General features: G+C 39.7%; 1 protein-coding gene across 1 annotated transcript in view; it reads right to left on the bottom strand.

Moving 5' to 3' along the window:
• The window catches only part of si:cabz01090165.1 (uncharacterized protein LOC100333421 homolog), a 217,706-nt gene that overhangs the window by 21,814 nt on the left and 172,060 nt on the right, over positions 1–23,832 (bottom strand). Inside the window, exon 3 of the mRNA XM_067419604.1 lies at positions 8,643–10,019. Within this exon, the coding sequence (XP_067275705.1) occupies positions 8,643–10,019 (1,377 nt within the window). The remainder of the gene's footprint in view (positions 1–8,642; positions 10,020–23,832) is intronic.

Here is a 23,832-nt window from a genome sequence, read left to right as displayed (position 1 = left end):
TGTTATTGGTCAATGACCCCGTCAGTTGTTATTGGTCAATGACCCAGTCAGTTGTTATTGGTCAGGTGACCCAGTCAGTTGTTATTGGTCAATGACCCAGTCAGTTGTGATTGGTCAGGTGACCCAGTCAGTTGTTATTGGTCAATGACCCAGTCAGTTGTGATTGGTCAATGACCCAGTCAGTTGTGATTGGTCAGATGATCCAGTCAGTTGTGATTGGTCAGGTGACCCAGTCAGTTGTTATTGGTCAATGACCCAGTCAGTTGTGATTGGTCAGGTGACCCAGTCAGTTGTGATTGGTCAATGACCCAGTCAGTTGTGATTGATCAGATGATCCAGTCAGTTGTGATTGGTCAATGACCCAGTCAGTTGTGATTGATCAGATTATCCAGTCAGTTGTGATTGGTCAATGACCCAGTCAGTTGTGATTGGTCAGATGATCCAGTCAGTTGTGATTGGTCAATGATCCTGTCAGTTGGGATTGTGATTGGTCAGGTGACTCCGTCAGATGTTATTGGCCAATGACCCAGTCAGTTGTGATTGGTCAGGTGACTCAGTCAGATGTGATTGGTCAATGATCCAGTCATTTGGGATTGTGATTGGTCAGGTGACTCCGTCAGATGTTATTGGCCAATGACCCAGTCAGTTGTGATTGGTCAGGTGACCCAGTCAGTTGTGATTGGTCAGGTGACGCAGTCAGTTGTGATTGGTCAGAGCCAGAGTCCAACAAAGAAACATCCAGAGTTTCTGATGAACCAGAAAGTCAATGGCAAACCCGACTGGAGCAGGACCTTTCTCTATGATAAGTGTCAGTCTAGTCACAACGAAACGGCTCAGGATTCGTTTTAATAACGGCCATTACATGGAGATGCAATTGGGTGGAAATCCCATTTATGGAGATGGGTTGGGTGGAAAGTCCTTATATGGGGTGGAAAGCTCTTATATGGAGATGTGATTGGGTGGAAATCCCTTATATGGAGATGGGTTGGGTGGAAAGCTCTTATATGGAGATGTGATTGGGTGGAAATCCCTTATATGGAGATGGGTTGGGTGGAAAGCTCTTATATGGAGCTGTGATTGGGTGGAAATCCCTTATATGGAGATGGGTTGGGTGGAAAGCTCTTATATGGAGATGTGATTGGGTGGAAAGCCCTTATATGGAGATGTGATTGGGTGGAAATCCCATATATGGAGATGGGTTAGGTGGAAAGCCCTTATATGGGGTGGAAAGCCCTTATATGGAGATGGGTTGGGTGGAAAGCCCTTTTATGGATTTAAGTAGAAAGCCCTTATATGGAGTTGGGCTGGGTGTAAAGCCCTTATATGGAGTTGGGTTGGGTGGAAAGCCCTTATATGGAGTTGGGTTGGGTGTAAAGCCCTTATATGGAGATAGGTTGGGTGGAAAGCCCTTATATGGAGTTGGGTTGGGTGGAAAGCCCTTATATGGAGATGGGTTGGATGGAAAGCCCTTATATGGGGTGGAAAGCCCTTATATGGAGTTGGGTTGGGTGGAAAGCCCTTATATGGAGATGGGTTGGATGGAAAGCCCTTATATGGGGTGGAAAGCCCTTATATAGAGTTGGGTTGGGTATAAAGCCCTTATATGGAGTTGGGTTGGGTTGGGTGAGTGTAAAGCCCTTATATGGATTTAAGTAGAAAGCCCTTATATGGAGTTGGGTTGGGTGGAAAGCCCTTATATGGAGTTGGGTTGGGTGGAAAGCCCTTATATGGAGATGGGTTGGGTGTAAAGCCTTTATATGGAGATAGGTTGGGTGGAAAGCCCTTTTATGGATTTAAGTAGAAAGCCCTTATATGGAGTTGGGTTGGGTGGAAAGCCCTTATATGGAGTTGGGTTGGGTGGAAAGCCCTTATATGGAGATGGGTTGGGTGTAAAGCCTTTATATGGAGATAGGTTGGGTGGAAAGCCCTTTTATGGATTTAAGTAGAAAGCCCTTATATGGAGTTGGGTTGAGTGGAAAGCCCTTATATGGAGTTGGGTTGGGTGGAAAGCCCTTATATGGGGTGGAAAGCCCTTTTATAGATATGGGTGGAAAGCCCTTATATGGAGATAGGTTGGATGGAAAGCCCTTTTATGGATTTAAGTAGAAAGCCCTTATATGGAGTTGGGTTGGGTGGAAAGCCCTTATATGGAGTTGGGTTGGGTGGAAAGCCCTTATATGGGGTGGAAAGCCCTTTTATAGATATGGGTGGAAAGGCCTTATATGGAGATGGGTTGGGTGTGTTTTATGCAAATGATGAACCTCGTACATGTGCGTATAAACTTTTTGTGAATCAGGCAGAGATTTTTTGTGAGAAGTTCTCCTGTGTGTACAAAAACAAAATTATCCACGTAATTATTAGTGAATGAGACCCACTAATTTTATATATGGTGCACTTTTAGATTGTTATGTTTATGTTACACACTACATGAAAGGTCATTTTCAAAAATCCATAATAGGGGCAGGCTTTAAGATAATTATGTGAATCTTAAACAGCTGTAATATCCGTGTCACACTGCAATGAAGAACTATGCATACAACTTTATTTTTAACTTATGATAATAATTATTATAATGTTGATATTGCTGCAACTGGGAATACATTAGAAGCAAAAGTTGATTTAAATGAGTAGATCAGAGAGAAGAGAGGCCATGAACGGGCTCTGATTAAAAATAAATACATAAACAATTGAATAAATCTGCAAATAATTTAATTAATATTGTTTAAATCCTTTTGTTTCTTATGGAAGGGGATAATAACGTGTCTGGAGAAGTACATCAAAAATGCCAATGGGGCGTCTGTTGACCTCCAGAGTAGATGACATTGATTACAAGAAAAGCAATTTAGCATTAGCACGTTCTGACCCGCGGCTCACGCCCTGCTAGATGTCCAGTATCATTAACATGAGTGTTTTCTGCAGTCTAATCATGAATACATTTATAGTTAACTAAAACTTAAATATTTTTTATTAACTTGATAATCATATTTTATTCCAGTTAGCTGACAAGGGAATATTTCTAATTTTTATTTAGTTTAAAGTCACATTATGCAATCTTTCGCCGCTAGATGTCTCTTATTCAAAACAAAGGCGTGTCTTGACTCTTGAGTGGGCGGAGCTATTATTCTGTCAGTCAAGCCCTTCTGCTCCTGTGTGTGTGTGTGTGTGTGTGTGTTAATGCAGTGCGGTTTTATCATATCACACACATTTGAGTGTGTTAAAGTGATGTTATAATGCTACTTTGTTCGTTGGTTCTGCGCTAATATGAGACACTTGTTCACACTGCAGTGAGCGAGATCATATTAGGCGGTAAAACATGGCAATCTGTGCGGTAAATCAACAACACCAGATTTAAACAATAAGACTAACTGTGTTGAGCTGGAGAACAATCATTCGTTTCTGTCCATCAATGATGCAAACAGCGTCTAATAAACACATCAGATATTAAAGCGGCTTTGGTGTTCCCATGGTTACAACAAAATAAAAATTGAACTCGAGGGTAATGTGAGTATGATGTCATTGATACGCTAACTTGAAGTTAAAGGCCAAGTACTAAATTAATGAAAACTTAAAAAAATAAAAATAAATTAATAAATACTCTATAGACATAATAAAACTAATACAACACAACGAATTTACTAAAACTTTATTAAAATAAAAATGGAAAGAATTAAAACTATTTCAAATGATTGACTTTTGACTGTCATAACCAATACAAAAAGGGTAACACTTTATTGTAAGGTTCATTAACTATTAACTAGTTGCTTATTAGCGTGCATATTACTAGGATATTGTCTGTTTATTAGCACTTATAAAGCACATATTAATGCCATATTCTGCATGACCCTATTCTACATCCTTTAATCAAACCCAATACCTAAACTTAAATCTTACAAAAAACTACCTTCCTAACTATTAATAAGCAGTAAATTAGGAGTTTATTGAGGCAACAGTCGTAGTTAATAGTGAATATGTGTTCCCTATAGTGATGAGACGAAGGAGTGACCCAACATTGCAATGAACATCATAGTCCAGGTGTGTTTGATTTCATTTAAAGTTTTTAAGTTGGTAATGTTAATGTTAATGTTCGTTTGTGATTCATGTGTAGGGGATAGTGGGGTAAGTTGAACCATTTTTTATCTATGGGGTCCTCAAGATAAGAGAAAATAAGGCAGAAGTGCAATGAAAGTATCTAGTATCTGATGACAAAGGGTTCTAACATATGGCTTCTTATAAAAAATGTGTTCCTGTGGCTCCCCGGGTTAGGGGTAAGTTGATCCGAGTCAGTGGGTAAGTTGCGCCATCTGGGTGTAAACGGACCATCTGATTAAATCGGAATCAAACCCATGTGAGATTGTAAAGATAATTTACCTCTTTTAAAAACACCTTTAATACACCTTTTACAAATAGTCATATTTCTGCTCTTAAAGTCAAGTCAAGTCAACTTTATTTATACCGCGCTTTTACATTGCCGATTGTTTCAAAGCAGCTTCACAGAGTTAAACAGGACAATATTGCAACAAAATCTGATTTGGCTGTCCAGTCGTTCTGGAGAAAACAGTGATGTTATCAGCTTATTTCAATTGATCATATAGCGACAATGCGGGCAGATCATTAATATAGTTGATACAGATAATTTAGCTATTAATTTTATTTGGATATTTAGTTGAACATTTTTGTGTCCTCGACTGAGCAAGCCAAGCTAAAGGCGACAGAAAAAGCTTACTTATACAACATAAAACCAACCAAATGAAGTTGAAATTTCAATATCCTTAATTGTTTTCATTTCTAAGACAATATGTTGAACACCAAAGATGTAACCATGGTATCATCTGATCATTTCATTTCCTGTTTGGAATGGAATAACGAGAACAGATAAATCGGCGAAAAAAAAAAAAAGATTTTTCATTTTTCGTTTGTGGTTTACAAATCAGTGTATGGGTTCGATATTTTATTTCCACACGTGGGCGGCGCTGAAACGCCCCTTTCATCTGATTGGTCAAACCGCTCCGCCTTCAGTACGAGCTTTTCATTCTGTCAGGCAGAATACGGGTGCGGGACAGACAAATGCAATTTAATAAAACATTGTCTGAAAACACCACACACTGCTAACTACACAGAACTATGTTGCTGGTCACGTAATTCGTGCTGTTGCGATTTGCATGCAACCCCAGTTAATCTGAGCCACAGTATTATTTGAGTATGATATCCTATTTTTTGTTGATAAATACAGTGCAAATAGTTCCGTCTCGTTATTAAATCAAAAGGCAGGTAGCCGTGTGTGACTGACGTAAATAATTTTGAAAATTGAATAGAAATACAGTTTATATTTATGAACGTAAGCATGTGTAGCCTATTCAGTTCACGTGAAAAGAAAGAGACAGAAAAGTGAGACGTTAGTATCAGTAAACATGCATTCATTGATACTGACACAATTAGAAGGGTTTGGGATTAATACAAATCTAATTTATTTAATTTAGTAAAATTAAATAACAATGTAATAAATAAAAACTGAATTAGAATGAATTAATGCCACTGAAACTAATACACCTTTTAGTCAAAAGGTTCTTGGCATGGTAGTTTTTCTGCAATACTGAACAGGTCATTAGGGACTACAGGTGTACAGATATAGGGTTAAAGCTGCAGTAGGGAGCTTTTAGAAAACTTTTTTTTTTTTTTTTTTTTTTTTTTTTTTTTTGCTGCAGCAGCCATTACATCTGTTATGGCCAAAAGTAAATGGACATCTTCCACTCCTTACATGTGATTCTCCTGTTCACAGTCTGGCACAAATGACGGGTGGTCACAAAATATATGATCACATGACAGTAACAGTGTAGAATTACCAAGATAAAGGGGGTGGGTCAACTTACCCACTGGCTCATCTTACCCCACTCTCCCCTAAGTGTAGTTTGACGATTTCTTCACAAATCAGCTGTGAATGCCAGTGAACAAATGGGATTTTACCACAGTAACTGTAGCTGGATCTGTTAGTAAAAGCCCATTGACTACTCTCATCAGACTACACAATATCAGCTCGATTTTGGAACGATTCATGTAAACAACAATGGCAGCAAGAATCAATTATTTTATCTCCTATAATGCGTCATAGCGGACTATAGCTGAGGCCACGACAGAAAGTTTAGCATGTTTATTTTTTTCCCGTCCTTCAAATCGGTGGTGTTGACCAATAGGAGCAAAGAATATCTTCTGTTCACAGCTTTCAAACATGTGGAAATGAATAAGAGACTCAGGCTCTTTAACAACCTGATGAGTGCTAGAATTAGCATTAAGCTAACGGAGAGCTTCAGCAGGGCTCTCAAGTTTTGAACAGAGTTCAGAGTGAGATTTCGGCCGTGGCGGCAGCAACGGGGTTTGGCTGGGTACGGGGGTCTGATATGAAAAATTACACATTCGTACAAATAAAAAAAAATGCATTTAATTAGTGTGTGTGTGAGAGAGAGAGAGAGAGAGAGAGAGGTTAGTGTTGTTTATTGGTGTTGGTAGCAGGTTTTTGAGGCCTTCAGCCCAGAGGTTGGTGGCACCTTAACATGAGCACAGTCGCGCTGAAGTGAGCTGTGGTTTACAACAGAGATTATTTTACTCTCAAATAATCTTAGACAAACTGCCTATAATTATTGTTTGCTATATCACTTTTTCCTCTCTTTATGACAGCGGCAGGTCCGGCTCTAGCTCTTTGGTTGCCCTAGGCGAGATGGAGTTTTGCATTTTCAATTCCACATAGAATTTTGCTACATTCATTGCGGGATATATAATCAAAATGCAATCGCAAGTATCTTAAATGGAAGTTTAAATGCAATTTAGAAAAATAACATTTAAAAGATCATTTTGCTACAATTTTTGCTTGAACATGTTAAACACATCTAATTATTTCTGTAATACCTTTTAATTTAAATTTTGCAACTTATATAAAGTATTACAATATACAATTTATGTTTAAATTATATGTTAAAACTAGTGTAGGAAATAGCAAATGTAAATTAGGCTATATTATTCAATTTGAATTATCATTTTGTTCCAAATGTTGCACACATGGTATGGAAAATGTAAATTTAAATACTGAAATGCATTGCCATTTTGCATATTGCATTGCAAATGTTATATCGCTACACTTCAGCTCCCAAAAATAGGGGTGAGCATGAATATATTCGATTTGTAATTAATATTCGAAAAATAAAAATAAAATTGAAATTTTACTATAGGCTATTGCTTCACTGGCCTAAATGCAGTGGCTTAAATCCATTATAAATCTTAAAAATAAGATGAAAATGGTCTTACAAAATGGAGTTACTTTTAATAAATTAATTAATGAAAGTGAGTTAAAAAAAAAAAAAATCCCATCCAAACACCAGTCGATGAGGACAGCTGTCCATCACCGCATTCACGAGTGCAGAAGAGCACAGATGTTCACTGAGTGAGAGCGCAATAACATACGATAGCAAAATGCAATTCATGCAAATCATGATTGAGCGTCCTTTAAGTTTTGTTGAGGGATTAAGAACAGAAAACACAAAGTGCTGTCAGAAACTTAACTTAACACACCGTTATCTTTGTGCATCTGTCATCGGGGCTTCTAGTTGCCAACTAACGGTACTTCAGCGAGCATTTGATTCAATGAGCGAGGCCGTGGCGTGAATCACAGAATGTGACGTTGGAATCAGAACGTAAACGTTCTTGGATGGAGGGACTATCTATATCTTACCCAGATACAGCAAATCTATTTTATGATTGGCTGTTCGGTCTCTATTTTTATTAGATTAACTGGTGCATGGCTGGGCCGTCAGCGAACTCGCTTGATTCCTCTAATAGCGCGCAACTTTAGTGTGCGTTACCCTGGCGATTTCTCTGCGTGAGAAATACAAGGTGTGGCGTGTGAGCGTGTGAACGGGTTGAAATGCGTGTGTCTCACGCCCAATGCGTGAGACTTGAGAGCCCTGGCTTCAGTAGTTTGTTTACGTTCTTGCTTCCAGTCAGGCGCTAACTCCGCCTTCTATAAAATGTGTAGGCATAAGTTTCCATTTGAGTTAACAACATATAGTGTAAAAAAATATGGACTGTGTCCGTGACATCACCCATAGGATTCTGAAGAGCCGTTCTGAAGCGTAAAGTAAAGACGAGCCGGCCGCTGCCATCTTAGATTGCATGCCACTCCCAGGTAAACAGACAACGGGCAAAGAGGCAAAAGGTGGGCGGAGCTGAGGTGATGTGATGACTAACAGACAGCGGATAAACGGCTATACACCTGTCAATCAATGTGGCCACGCCCTTAATTATGCAGAATTTTAAAGCTTCATATAATGTAAACGAATGAACTCACCCCCCTCACAGTTGTCAGGAAGGGCAAAACTAGCCATATAGACCAAAACCACAGTTTGTACCAGATTGTTAACATGTTTTTTTCTGCTGTAAAGTTGGGCATTTTAACATGGGGCTCAATGAGATTCTGCTCCCTTCTCACCCTAGTGGCCAGTCGAGGAATCGCAGTTTAAGTCACTTCTGTATTGGCTTCAACAGAAACTGGGTTGGTTAACAATAATAACCCTGACTAAAGTAGCGCTGGTGCGAATCACAGATGGCAGATAAAGAGAAAGCTATGTGATAATCTGTAGATTGCGAGATGAACTCACCTGTATATGAGGATGTCATCGGTGGAGCTGTTGTACTGGACCTGGTACATGCGAACTCCAGGGATGTGGCTTTGAGGAGGCCAGCGGATTATCACTGAGCTTGAGGTTATTTCTGAGACACTGACGCGCTGATCGGCTCGAGACTGGCCTCCACTACCGCTGCTGTTGGACTTTATAGAGGTCGGCATGTCCGAAGGTCCCGGTTCAGGCTCCAGTTTGGGGTCGTAATGCGGCGAAGGGTTCACGACTAATTCCACAGGAGCCGTAGCCTCTCCGGCCGCATTGGACGCTATGCAGGTAAACACGCCGGAGTCTTTCACGGTGGCCGTCAGGATATCCAGAGACCCGTTATCGTAACATATGGTGCGCGAAGTGTTGCCGATCAGCTTCCCGTCCGGACTGACCCAATGGACGGTCGGCTCGGGGTCTCCGACAGAGCGGCATCGCAGACTAACCTCTTGACCCTCCATCACGAACATCTTAGACGTATGCCGCGTGATCATGGGCGGCTCGCACACAAACTCCTCCTCGCGGATCGTCCAGAAGTATTTGCCTGCGAGCTCTCGCGGTGACGCGCACGTCTCCAGGTCGTCCTCGCGCGTGAGCCGCCGTAGCCAAACCAGCTCGCAATTGCAATGCAACGGGTTCCCGCCGAAACTGAGCACCAGCGAGGTCAGCGGCGAGCCTTTCATTTTCGCATAGACGGGGATGCGTAGGAACAGAGGATCCGGCGGGATCTTCTTCAGCTTGTTGGATGTCATATCCAGTCTGGCTAGTTTATGAAGATTTGAAAATATCCCTTCGGGCACGAACTCGACGAGATTGTGGTCCAAACTGAGGGTGTTGACGCTGGCCAGCATCGCTATAGTGTCCCACGGCAAATCCACCAGATTGTTATAAGAAAGATCAAGATCCTCGAGAGTTTCTAGGAAATCTTGAAAGGCTCCTTCTGAGATGCTGTGAAGCTGGTTATTCGCGAGTATAAGGTGCCGAAGATTCACCAACCCTTGCAGATGTGTGTCGTCCAGCACCGTCAGCCGGTTTGCGTCCAGATGCAACGCGTGCAGATCCTGTAGGTCGGCGAAGGCGTACGGTTGGATCTGGCTGATGGTGTTTCGGGAGAGCGTGAGGTGTATGAGACTGCTCATGTTAGCGAAGTCTCGGTGCCGCAGGGTGGTGATAAAGTTGTCCATTAGGCGCAGCTCGGCGGTCTGCCGGTCGATATTAGGTGGGACGAAAAGCAGGCCGGTTTTGGCACACAGCACGGTGTACGAGGGCAGCAGGTTCTGGCAGGTGCAGCGTTTGGGGCACAGCATGGCATAGGACGGCATGGAGAACAGAGCCAGGCACAGCAGCAGCCGCTCCATGGGTGCACTCCTGCAGGAATCAGAGCACAGAGAAAAACGCTTTAGCTCTCATGCTGAGGCGCTTCCCTCTGTTGGGGAATCTCTCTTGACACGCTATAACCTTCCCAATCACACACACTCTTGCATGCGCGTTTAAGAGAATGCTTGCATTAAACATGCAAAGATTATTGGACACATTTTAACAGCAAAACTGAGCAGACATGTGTGATATGTACTTGCATACATCAAAAATGTGCAAATGCCCAACTGGACTTGTATTCGGTCCTCATGTACATTTACCTAATTCAATTAGCACATTAACATTTTTCTAACAACATGATGTATGCAATTTCCACATTTGCAGTTGGCATATTATGCATGAAACTGTTCTTCTGGCTGTATTGTTTAAAGGGACAATACACCAAAAAATTACATTTCTGTCATCAGGTGGATGCATGTTTCTGCTTAGAGAAAAACTATCATTTATTAAGATCTAAAAAAATTAAGAAATAGAGAAGAAACAAATGTATAACACAATGGCTAACACATTATAAAAGCTGCACACTATGAAGCATTCATTAAGCATTAGTACATATTTAATTCATCATTTATAAAGCATTAACAGATTCGCAGATCATAAATACTGCTATAAATGCTTTATTCTTGATTTATAAGGATATCTACAGTATAATGTGTTCAGTAATAGTATTTTCATACTTTACTATTGATCAATTGTATTATTTCTAAAATATTACATTTGTATAAACCAGTTATTTAGTTGTCAGTGGTTGATATGATCATTTAGAAAGTCTAAGTAAATTAATAATAAACTATTTAAATGTACATATATACATTTATTATTATATACTTATTATTTAGACATATACTCTAAAAAATGCAGGGTTATGTTAACCCAATGTTGGGTCAAATATGGACTAACCCAGCAATTGGGTTGTTTTAATCCCACTGTTGGGTTAAATGTTTGCTTAAGACAACCCAATCGATGGGTTAAAACAACCCAACTGCTGGGTTAGTCCATATTTGACCCGACATTGGGTTGTTTTTTACTCAGAATTGTTTAGAGTGTACACTCTAAAAAATGCTGGGTTAAAAACAACCCAAGTTGGGTTGAAAATGCACCGACCCAACAATTGGGTTGTTTTAACCCAATGGTTGAGTTGTTCTTACCCAGCAATTGGGTTGTCTTAAGCAACATTTAACCCAACCACTGGGTTAAAACAACTCAATTGTTGGGTCGGTGCATTTTCAACCCAACTTGGGTTGTTTTTAACCCAGCATTTTTTAGAGTGTACAGAGTAGTTACTCATCGTGTTAATAAATGCATTATTAGTGCTTATGCACGATTAATTCCGGTAGTTATAAAACATTTGGTAGTTGTCAGTTAACTATTTGTGTGAACTCATCTAAAGTGAGGACTATTTTTGATTCATAAAGAGTTTATAAAGGAGATATTAATATTGGATGCCTAAATATGATATTTTGATTGTTCCTGTATCAGGAAAAGTAGGATAAAAACTGTTCTTTTATAAATATATTTAGCCTATAATAGGCTGTAATGTGCCTATTATGATAATATTCCCATTCTGAAGAGGAACAGGCTTCCTTTATGAACAGAAAATGAGTTCATAGTGAAATGTCCAAGCTTCTCCTTTCCATACAATAGAAGGGAAGATTCTCAACGAGTCATTACATTCCTCACATAAAGGCTTATAGAATAAAGTGTACAAATCCTGTGACACTCATTTTCTCCATTATTGAGCTCGATCCACTCACATTGCATGGCGGGAAAAATACCTCAGACCTTTTGCAACACAATCTTTGATAAAGTCATGTAGATTCAAAATCTCATGAGGGAATTCAAATCTAGAAAAAATGATGGCATTTTTTGGGGGGGGAAGCTGGGGGGGGGGTTGTGAACTCTATCTTTAAAACATGCAGTGTTGCTCATATCAGTCGCCGCGAGACTGGGAAACTCCATATTTAATTTAGCCAAAGCTGATGTTGAACACAAGATTACTAGATATTATCGTGCCGTCTGGATGTGTTAATGCAGGCATCTATTCCCGTGTTATATAAAACTGCTGTCTCTGCCTTCAATAACATATGCAGGATCTGCAGAGAGAGAGAGAGAGAGAGAGAGAGAGAGAGAGAGAGAGAGAGAGAGAGAGAGAGAGAGAGAGAGGGGAGGGGCTGCTATAATTTCACACAAAACCCAATGAGCGAGAACACGAAAGAGTTGGAGGACGTCGCCTTCGGAGCTGGCTGGTTTTAATAGTCAGGATATTTGACGCCCGCCTCTGCCCCCCTGGAAATTCATATGTGGTTACAGCGAGCCGATAAAAAAGGCTGTGAGAATATGAATTATTATTCTATGCCATTGCTTTCACACAAATGCTAATATCTGATTTGTGGCTCTTTGTTTATTGCTCGTGCATACCATTCCATTTTAATAACTTTTATGTAAAAGCACATAAATGCAATTATTCTTTCACCGCCCGCGAAGCCGTCCTGCATATCAAGAGGCTCAGGCCTGCGGCTTATCTTTCTCTGACCATGACAATGATCTCCAGGAGCACGTTACCTCTCTCAACCAGTAGGAGGGAACATTGAGCTTCAGTCCGCGAGGAGAAGTGAAGCTCAGGAGTGCGAGATGTTGTGTGATGCATTCAGGCGAGCTTAAGCCCCCTCTCTCCATTACACACCGAAAACAGAGTCACGGAAACCCTCAAGAGAGAGCCATTATCCAGACAACTAACTAAGAACAGCACTAAAGCAGTCTCTCACTTTAGTTTGCATCAGCTTTTTAGAGGCATATGCATTCGCCTGCTCTGATATAGACATGCATCTCGCGTCTATAAATGGAAAGGCCTGACAGACTTCCAAATGTTGCACCGTGGCAGCGACCAGTGGTATCTTTTCTCCCGGATTACAGGGAACACGGAGGAGGATGATATGCAGCCGGCTCTTTAGGATGCCCCACGCCCGCGGTTAATTCCTGAAACACGCTGACAACGAGATGCTTCGCTGTTCTGTGCTGTGTCATTATGACAATGTGAGAATGAATGGATTTATTCTGCATGGGATAAATGGAAATCAATTGAATTCGTTACATGAATGAATTTCAGTGCAAGTGCAGAAAAATGTGGTTGAAAAAGCGGCTCTAATTAGGCGGAGATGAAATGTCAACATGGTCAACATTTTATCCTAGCATTCATCCATCTCTCTCTCTCTCTCTCTCTCTCTCTCTCTCTCTCTCTCTCTCTCTCTCTCTCTCTCTCTCTCTCTCTCTCTCTCTCTCTCTCTCTCTCTCTCTCTCTCTCTCTCTCTCTCTCTCTCTCTCTCTCTCTCTGCATATCGACAGAATTCATTAATATTTCAGAGAGGACACAGGCTGCTCTGGGTATTTGACACAGTATGTAAAAATTAAACCGTGCTGCACTGGTGCCTTTCTTTGGCAAACGAAGGGCAAACACACATAATGCATTATCCGTATGAATACTTTAGAGTGTACGTATACCAGGAGTTTGCTTTGGTGTACAACATGGAAACATTTTAAGATGCGGCAAAACAAAAGAATGGCAGGGCACAAAAAGTGCACAGCCAGGTAATGAGTACAAAAATGCAATGAGAAGTCAAAATGAATCATTTACAGTGACTATAAAAGCCAAATACAGTCAAGATGGTTTACACAGACATAAACAAATTTGATATGCATTAAATATAAAAAGATGCAAGATATTACTCAATATATATTGTGGTCGTCAAATAGTCATTGATCAGTTTGGATGGTATAAAGGTTATTTCCTTCATAAAAAAGCGTTTTTATTACAATTACAATACACCAAAACGTTAAAGTTTTATTACAATCTATATTATTAAGGCTTCTGCACTGTCAGAAAAAAGGTACATTGCTGTCACTGGGGCGGTATCCTAAGGTACAAAACCGAAAAGGTACTAATATGTACCTTTAAATTACTATACAATGTTCCTGTAAGGTACTAGTTCGCACTCTTAAAGTAATGATATGTACCTTTTAAGGTACTAATATGTACCATTTAGGAGTGAGTAAGGTACAAAGATGTACTTTTTCACTTTTGTACCTTAGGGTACCGCCCCAGTGACAGCACTGTACCTTTTTTTTCTGACTGTGTTCATATATCATTTGGCTGAAGTATCATAACTAATATGTCTACAAAATTAAACAAGATTTCTGAGTCTGGCTTCATCCAGTGTTCATATTTCTGCTCTGGAAATGTATGCTAATTACTTCCTTTTTTAATTCCACAATGCTTAATTTGCATATTTAAACATAACATTTTAGAAAACTTGTAATACAAAATTTGAATGTGTTCATTTACTGTGATTTATTAACTGTGGAATATGATATCTATAGTTAAAAATGTCACTCTATTAACCTGTTGTGACAAGCCTGAAAGATACTCAACGTCTATTACGGTTTAAAGTTAAATTTACTGTAAAATTCTATCATTGGCTTGCAGAGGTGCACGAAATCTCCAAATGTGTCCTCCTTTGGTTTCCTATGACAACGGTTCAGCAGATTTCAGCTTTTTGTTCCTTCCATCAGGGATTTATCATTGAGAAAGAGCCTCTCCGTGTTTATTTAAAGAAACCAGGACAAGAATCAACTGACAGATCTATCTATCTATCTATCTATCTATCTATCTATCTATCTATCTATCTATCTATCTATCTATCTATCTATCTATCTATCTATCTATCTATCTATCTATCTATCTATCTATCTATCTATCTATCTATCTATCTATCTATCTATCTATCTATCTATCTATCTATCTGTCTGTCTGTCTGTCTGTCTGTCTATAAACCTACTCAGCCATCCATCTATCCCTGTATCTGTCTGTCTATCAATCCATACATGCATCCATCCATCTTTAAATCCATCCATCCATCCATCCATCCATCCATCCATCCGTCCGTCCGTCCGTCCGTCCGTCCGTCCGTCCGTCCGTCCGTCCGTCCGTCCGTCCATCCAAAAATGACTAGTATTACTATCCTTGTGGGGTCCCTACAACTTACCAGACCCCCCCCCCCACACACACACAGTTTGTTTTTGTGAAATTTGGTGACATTCCATAGGTGTAATGTTTTTTATACAGTGCAAACCGTATTTTCTATCCCCCTACACTAACTGTGTCCCTAAACCTACCCATCACAGGAAACATTCTGCATTTTTACTTTCTCCAAAAAAAAACAAAAAAAACAAACCTCATCCTGTATGTTTTATAAGCATTTTGAAAAGTGGAGACATGGCAAATGTCCTCATATTTCACCCTCTCATTGTAATACCTATGTCATACACATGTCATTATACACATTTGTGTCCTGATATTTCACAAAAACATGCACCCCCTCCCCAGACACACACACACACACACACACACACACACACACACACACACACACACACACACACACACACACACACACACACACACACACACACACACAGTTTGCTTTCCACATTAACTGTATGACTTCATGTCTATTTTATTTCTCCAGAGGGCACAGTGCAACACAACAGCAATAACATTTTCGTCAGAGAGGTTGTCTTGTTCAGTGTGTGCGTAGTGCGTATGTGTGTATGTGTGTGTGTGTGTGTGTGTGTGTGTGTGTGCGTATGAGATCCTCTAATGTTATGCAGATTACACAGAGGTCTCTAACCTGCCCAAACAAGATGCATTATGATTGTGTCCGTGTCCTGCTGTTACTCCCTCAGTCCCCGTCGCAATCTCTCCGCCTGCTCTGCCTTTCTTTGCTCATTTACAGCAGAGTAAACAGCAGAAGTATGCTGTGATATTTAAACAAAGACAGACCTCTTCACTTCTCCACCCGATGACACCACGTCCCGCAGAGGACTGGCTCTTTTCACTTGGCTATCAAAGGACGGTAGTCAGATTTCACTGTACTAGCCTGCTTGTGTCCCAAACTACCCAATGCAATAATGACTGTACGATGGACTATTCCCTCCTTATGTGTCTGATTAATTTTTCAGCTTAGTAACCTGTAATGGCCAACCATCCATGATTTTACTGTAAACAGGTGGGAGGTTTGGATACGGTTGAGGCTATACTTTGAGCATTTGAGTGTTGAATAATTGGGGTTTTAAAAGAGTACGGGTTGAGTAAACGCTCGCCATGCAATTAGCCTTTGCAGTGCATTAAACATAGGGCATCAACACCTGCACACATTAAACCTCACAGCCTGCACATTAAAACTCAAAGAATTACGCCGCAGATGTTTGTGACCAGCGCTTTTGCTGAAGTTATTTGTTAATCAATAAAACGTCTCCTACCGTTAGCAAACATCTATACTTCAGTGTATTGAATTTGCAACATGGTTTATAAACTGTATACATGTTGCTATGACTGAGTTATCAGCATTATAACCTTTATCATTTAAATAGTGAGCCTATTATATTACTGGTATTTTGTGGGGATATGAATTAAAGCCATAAAATCCACAATGATTTATTCCTCCTGTAGCTGAATTTACATGACAGATTTCACATTTCACAGCGTGTTTATGCCTTTGCTGAATATTCTCTTGCAACGGAGGTCCATAATGTTTATGAGATATTTAATAGTCTATAAAGTCACCCTGTCTCTGCAAAAGACACACACCATCACACCTCAAAAACATCCGTAACTCAATCCGTGTCTCCTTTATAGCAGAGCTATTCAGAACTGAACTGAGAATGTGTTTCAGTTGTTGATTTGTCATTATGGAAGCACACGGGATGCACTGACAAAAAGTAGAAAGAAGTAGACATTTCAACAACTTATATATAAAAGCGTAAGGATTTAAGCGAGTTTGACAAGGGCCAAATTGTGATGGCTAGACGACTGGGTCAGAGCATCTCCAAAACTGCAGCTCTTGTGGGCTGTTCCCGGTCTGCAGTGGTCAGTATCTATCAAAAGTGCTCCAAGGAAGGATCAGTGGAGAACCGGCCACAGGGTCATGGGCGGCCAAGGCTCATTGACGACCGTGGGGAGCGAAGGCTGGCCCGTGGGGTCCGATCAAACAGACGAGCTACTGGAGCTCAAACTGCTCCAGAAGTTAATGCTGGTTCTGATAGAAAGCAGGAGGCAGTGTGATGCTTTGGGCAATGTTCTGCTGGGAAACCTTGGGTCCTCCATCCATGTGGATGTTACTTTGACACGCTCCACCTACCTAAGCATTGCTGAGACCATGTTCAGCCTTTCATGGAAACGGTATTCTGGTGGCTGTGGCTCTTCCAGCAGGATAATGCTCCTGACACAAAGCACAAATGCTTCAGGAATGGTTTGAGGAGCACAACAACCAGTTTGAGGCGTTGACTCGGCCTCCAAATTCCCCAGATCTCAATCCAATCCAGCATCTGTGGGATGAGCTGAACAAACAAGTCAGATCCATGGAGGCCCCACCTCACAACTTACAGGACTTAAAGGATCTGCTGCTAACATCTTGGTGCCAGATACCACAGCACACCTTCAGGGCTCTAGTGGAGTTCATGTCACAACGGGTCATGCAGCAAAAGGGGGTCCAACACAATATTACAAAAAGTGGTCATAATTTTATGCCTGATCGGTGTATATAAATAAATAAATAATAAATAATAACATATAAGCAAATAAATAAAATCAATATATAGTTGATAAATAACTATTTTTATGTCAGTATATAATTTTTTATATATTTGGAAATAATGTGGTTGGCATTTTGTGCGTCTTCATGACAAAATTAAAATATGTTTGGATGGTTTTGTTGAATATTTTGACAATTAGTTCAACAAAACATGTCTAATCATTTGAGAAAACAAATACAAATCTTCCCAGTTTGGCTAAATAAATGACTGTAGTCAGGAAATGCCTCTGTTGTGTGATTGTGTTGAACTGCCTTTCCAGTCGCTTCAATCCAATTTCCATTTCAACGTCCCATAGGAAGTGTCCAGTTCAATTCAAACTCTTAAGATTTTCATTAAGCCAAATTTTAAATTTTTAAAATAAAAAATCCATCCCATCACAGTTATACAAACCAACCCAACATTTATGGTCACCTATTAAACTAAGAGTATAGCTGCACCTGCTCTCTGCTTGTCACGGCACAAAACATCTCCTCTTTCTTCAGCCAAAACAAACAGGCAGCGAGATCGACAGAGGAGGGGCAGCGACACACACTCGACGGACACACGCTTGACAGATCCATCAGCGCGGCCTTCCCTCGCAGTCACCGCTACCATGGCTGCCAGGACCTGAGTGTCACTCCGATTACACAAACAGCCCAAACTCCCTCTCCGTCCTTCGCTGTCTCCCGCTCCCGATGCTCCGAGGCCGCGGACGAGACTGTCAAACACAGGGCACGTCAGCCACGGGATTGAGGAGTCGCAGTCATGACTGACAAAACATTAAATGCTATCATATCATATCACTCCTAATTACTTTATCATCATCATCATCATCATCATCATCATCATCATCATCATCATCATCATCATCACACCCTCGATCCAGTCAAGAAGACGATTGGAAATACTAATGGACGGATTTCTCCAGCTCAGACAGACACAATACAAAGAGACTGATGCAAAAGACAATGGCGTATAACGTGCTGAGTTCTTAGGTTATGAATAAAACAACGATTACTGGAGTATGTTTTACAAGATAATACTATCTCAGTCTTTCTTCTTTGACATTTCATGTTTAAATCACTGTGTGACGTCACATACTAGAAAATAGTTTTAATTAAGGAAGTCAAATCGATTAATCGCATCTTATATAAGATTTTGTGTATATATGATATGTGTGTATATGTGTGTGTGTGTGTCTATGTGTGTGTCCATGTAAACCGAAAAAAAATAAAATAAAAAAAAAATAAAATATATATATATATATATATATATATATATATATATATATATAAATATATATATATATATATATATATATATATATATATATATATATATATATATATATATATATATATATATATTAAATGTACTAAATGTATATACATTATACATCTTTACATTATACATGTATATACATCTCTTCCGCGTTTGTGTTCAATCCTCAAATAAAGATTCAAACGGTTATGAATCAGCGAATTGATTCATGATTCGGATCGCCAATGTCACGTGATTTCAGCAGTTTGACACGCGATCTGAATCATGAATCAATACGCTGATTCATAACGGTTCGAATCTTTATTTGAGGATTGAACACAAACCCAGAAGAGAAGCCAATGCTGAATAAAGTCGTAGTTTTTGTTATTTTTGGACCCAAATGTATTTTGGATGCTTCAAGAGACTCTAATTAACCCACTGATGTCTCATATGGACTACTGTGATGATGTTTTTATTCCCTTTCTGGACATGGACAGTATAGTGTGCATACACTTGCATACGCTCTCGGACTAAATATAAAATATCTTAAACTGTGTGTGAAGATGAACGGAGGTCTTACGGGTGTGGAGCGACATTAGGGGGAGGAGTTAATGACATAAATTTCATTTTTTGGGTGAACTAACCAAAAACATGCTCATTATAGGAGATTTGTGTTCAAGTCAATGTAACTATTGCATTAAAAAAATATCTAATTGACCCACAAAAATAATGTCTATATACTCAAATCACCAGACAACAGTGGTGAGACGAGTCATTTCCTGCACTGATGTAATTAGCTAAACGTCATCTCTCCATGCAAACTACTGTCATTATTAGATGCAGTCCTAAAACTGATGTGTTTGTGACTTTTACATCAGTGCTGCTGTGGCTGTTGTTTAGCAGTGGCAGCTCGCCCGAGGATTTGAACCGTTCTGTAAGACGTGAACTATTTTGCCAGAGGACGAAGGCAAGGAGGACACGGTGCAAATCATCAAGGCATAAAGCACACAACAGTTGCAGACGCGCTCATGTCTCATATTAAAAATGCTGCCGAATGGAACAGTTTTGCCTCCGGATGAAAACACTCACCTCAGCCGAACTCTCAGACCTCACAGCAAGTAAACACTTACTTTGGCACTTTTACTCCCAACCTAATCTATTCCAGGTGTGTTGAAAAAAAGTCGTAGAGCACCTAGATAAAGCTCTGTGTGAAATCACTCAGACGTCTGCAATAGTGCACTCAATCTATACATGTTAACTTCATGGACCCACATCCAAGACCTTTTGTATGTCTACAGTTATAGAGAAGAAAAATGAAATGAATGCTATCGCGCAACGTCTCAGTCTGGCCTTGCCGACGTGAATAGCCTGTTATATGAGTGTGTTCTTCCTCTTTTTTTCTGAAGGCCGCTTCATCTGAAGGCCCAAAAGGAGAGAGAAAGAGAGAAGAGAGAGAGAGAGAGAGAGAGAGAGAGAGAGAGAGAGAGAGAGAGAGAGAGAGAGAGAGAGAGAGAGAGAGAGAGAGAGAGAGAGATTCATATCACATTATCATCGCTCAGGAGGTCTTTGTTATTACATTTCAGAAGTGCTAACTAGCATGGATGTGTGCTGTTCTCGGGGCAGAGAAAGAAAAGAAATAAAAACGAGTATCTCTCCGTTCCCTTGGCAGCCGGAGCCAGATCTCAGTATGGACTGGAATTCTAATGCTCGGGTAAAGTCCGCCTCCGGTTATTCCGGCGTTCAGCTGAGGCGGAAGCATGTTAGCGGCCATGTTGGACACTGGCACTTCTCTTCTTGGCCAACATCAAACAAACACTTTTTCTTTCTTGTCTTTTGACACTCTCTTTCTAGCCTATGGCTAGAGAAGAGTTTCCACGGATAATGATTGGTCTCTGTTCCAGCAAGATTTGGACAAGATATAGAGGGAGAAAAGGACAGGCAGTGGCCTACAGACATGTTAAAGGATTATCACCCCTCAAAGAAATGACAATTCTGGCCTCATTTATGCTGAAACCTGAATAACCTCCTGAGGAAATTTTGTGGATGTTTTGCAGAATGTTTTAGTTTGAAGTCAAAAATGTCAGAATAATGCCAATGTCCTGATATGATAATGAAGAAAGACGTGTCTTTACAAATATGACATTTTTGAAAAGGGAACCTTTGGTAGTCCTGTTTCTTTTATTATAATTTCTCAGAAAACTATATTATAGACAAAAGTGCAACAGGAGTCAAAACTGCAACTAGGCTTTTAATGCAACCAAGACATTTGTTCAAACTGGCGTTCTGGGGCTGTCACAATTCCTCAATTCAGTTTGAGTACTCTAATTAAAAATATATATTTTTTTTTTAATTGATTGAAATTTACCTGTGTTAAGTAACCGGCAAAATGCCGGAAGTGGTGCATTCCACTGACAATAACCCATGAACCGCATTATTAGACAGTTTTCTAAGGCTGCACAATGTACAAACCAGTTAAAAACCATACAATGATTAAAGTAAAATCTACAGTAAAAGAACGGCAGCTGTAGTAGCCAGAACTTTACCGTAAAAAATACGGTAGCAACATTTGCGGTTTTACAGATTTAAAGTAAAATTTACAGTAAACAACCGTATTTCATTAACTGAAATAATGCTAAATTACCAACTTATTGAAATACTAATATCTATTACGTACTTTTGATATTAACTGACAACCACCAATCACAGTGGAGGTGAGAGTCACATGATCAATCAAACCAATCAAATTATTGTTTATTGCATTTTTTAAATGTAATGTGTTACCATGATGGTGTTTAGTGTTTGTGTGAATGACACAGTATCATTCAAATGTTCATATAACTGGGTGTCATCCATATTTCACTGATAAAAAAATAAAAAAAATTCCTCTGACTAATTACTATATTTCTGTCTAAATACCACTTCTATCACAAAACAGTCACGAAACACGGAACCTTGAGACTCAGACCTTTCCAACGATATGTGTTTTGTCAAGATTAGAAAGTTAAAATAAATTTAGTAATATGAAATATGACACGCCCGATAGAATTAAGAGAACAAAAAAAGGTGATCAGAAAAAGAGCCAGTGACGGTTAAGGGTTTTTATAAATGTAATGTGGTTTTGTAGAATTTTGATGTTGTTGTTTTCTATGCAGTATGGAAAAGAGCATCTTGGACATTCTACTAAATATCTCATTTTGCATCCCACTGAAGAAAGAAAGTCTTTGTGTTAATGACTTACTTAAGTAGTATAGTAATAGTCTTTGGGATAATGATGATAGAATCGTGTGATGTTTTGCTTTAAGTATAATTATTTTCAGTAGATGATAATGAGAGATGACACGTAAACAGAGAAGTAATAACAGATCCTAACACTAATACTGATACTTCACTGGCCGCTGAAATCAACCAACAGTCAATGGTTTTCCTGAACAACAATGGCATTGTAGTCACTGACAGGTTAACTGTGTCGACTCAGAATCCGCACAAATCCACACACATTCATTCTTTGATGTCTCTAAAAGTGCATTATTTCATCCCACACAATCGCAACAAAACAGCAAACCAACCTCCCACATGCTCACCTCGTCTCAAAGACACACTCCCTCACCTTACACACCCACCCACACACACACACACACACTTGAGAAAGCAGACAGAGAGCACTCGGAGTAGACGCGGACCTCAGGTGGTTAAGCTTGTGAAATCCCTCATATTGTGTGTGAGATCAGGCCGGAACCGGTGATAGATTCGCTGATTGTTCCTGCTCGCGCTGTCACCAGGGAAACATTACATCTTTCGTTAAGCCGGTGTAATCTATTTCACATTTCTATGCATGTTTTATATTCGAGAAAACATTTCCTAATTACCCTGCACTAGAACATTAAGGAACGTTAAGGAAACAATAACAATTTAAAGCAATATATTTTATGTGGAGATCTATATTACAACCATAAGCTGATTTGCCTACTCACATTTACACACCTCTGAGTGTGATAAACATTTTACACACTGAGATTGTTTTTATGTATTTATATGTATTTATATTGTGTATTTTTGTAAGGCTTTTTTGTATCCTTTGAAAAGTGTCCTTTTCATCAAAAAACTACAAGTCAACATTTGGATTTTTTAAAAAGAAGTCTCTTAAATATTATAAAAGATTTCTATTTCAAATAATTGCTGATATTTTTATTCATCAAATTTTAGGTTTTTTTTGTGATGAGCTTAAAAGAGATCTTTCAAAAACACAAAAATTGCAATTATTCCAAACTGTTTGTTTGTTTGTCTGTTTGTGTGTGTGTGTGTGTGTGTGTGTGTGTGTGTGTGTGTGTGTGTGTGTGTGTGTGTGTGTGTGTGTGTGTGTGTGTGTGTGTGTGTGTGTGTGTGTGTGTGTGTGTGCAGCTCTGGAAAAAAATAAGAGATCACTTAACATTGAGAATCAAAGTTAAGTGGTGTCTTAATTTTTTTCAAAGCTGTCTATACACCAATCAGGCATAACATTATGATCACCTTGCTAAAATTGTATTGGTCCATGGTGAACATGGTCTCAGCAATGCTTAGGTAGGTGGAGCGTGTCAAAGTAACATCCACATGGATGGAGGACCCAAGGTTTCCCAGCAGAACATTGCCCAAAGCATCACACCAGAGTCCTGCACAGTGTACGGGCCCATTTTTGGAGACTCACCCCCGCCCATACCCACAAGGTTTAGCCCCAGATCCGACCCGTGAAAATATCAAAATTAAATACGCACCCGCCCAGACCCGTTAATATTTGGCCTGTTACCCGACCCGTGCCCACGATAAATCACACACGCTAAAACATTCAAATTAAAATGCTTTATTTTTTATCCTGCACCTCACTCAACATCACAACAGCGTCATGAATGGGCTAATGAAACAGGCAAAAGTGCCTTTAAAGACT

This window comes from Pseudorasbora parva, chromosome 16 (genome assembly GCF_024679245.1).
Source record: "Pseudorasbora parva isolate DD20220531a chromosome 16, ASM2467924v1, whole genome shotgun sequence".
Lineage (NCBI taxonomy): Eukaryota > Metazoa > Chordata > Actinopteri > Cypriniformes > Gobionidae > Pseudorasbora > Pseudorasbora parva.
This window is presented reverse-complemented; position numbering and strand designations above follow the sequence as displayed.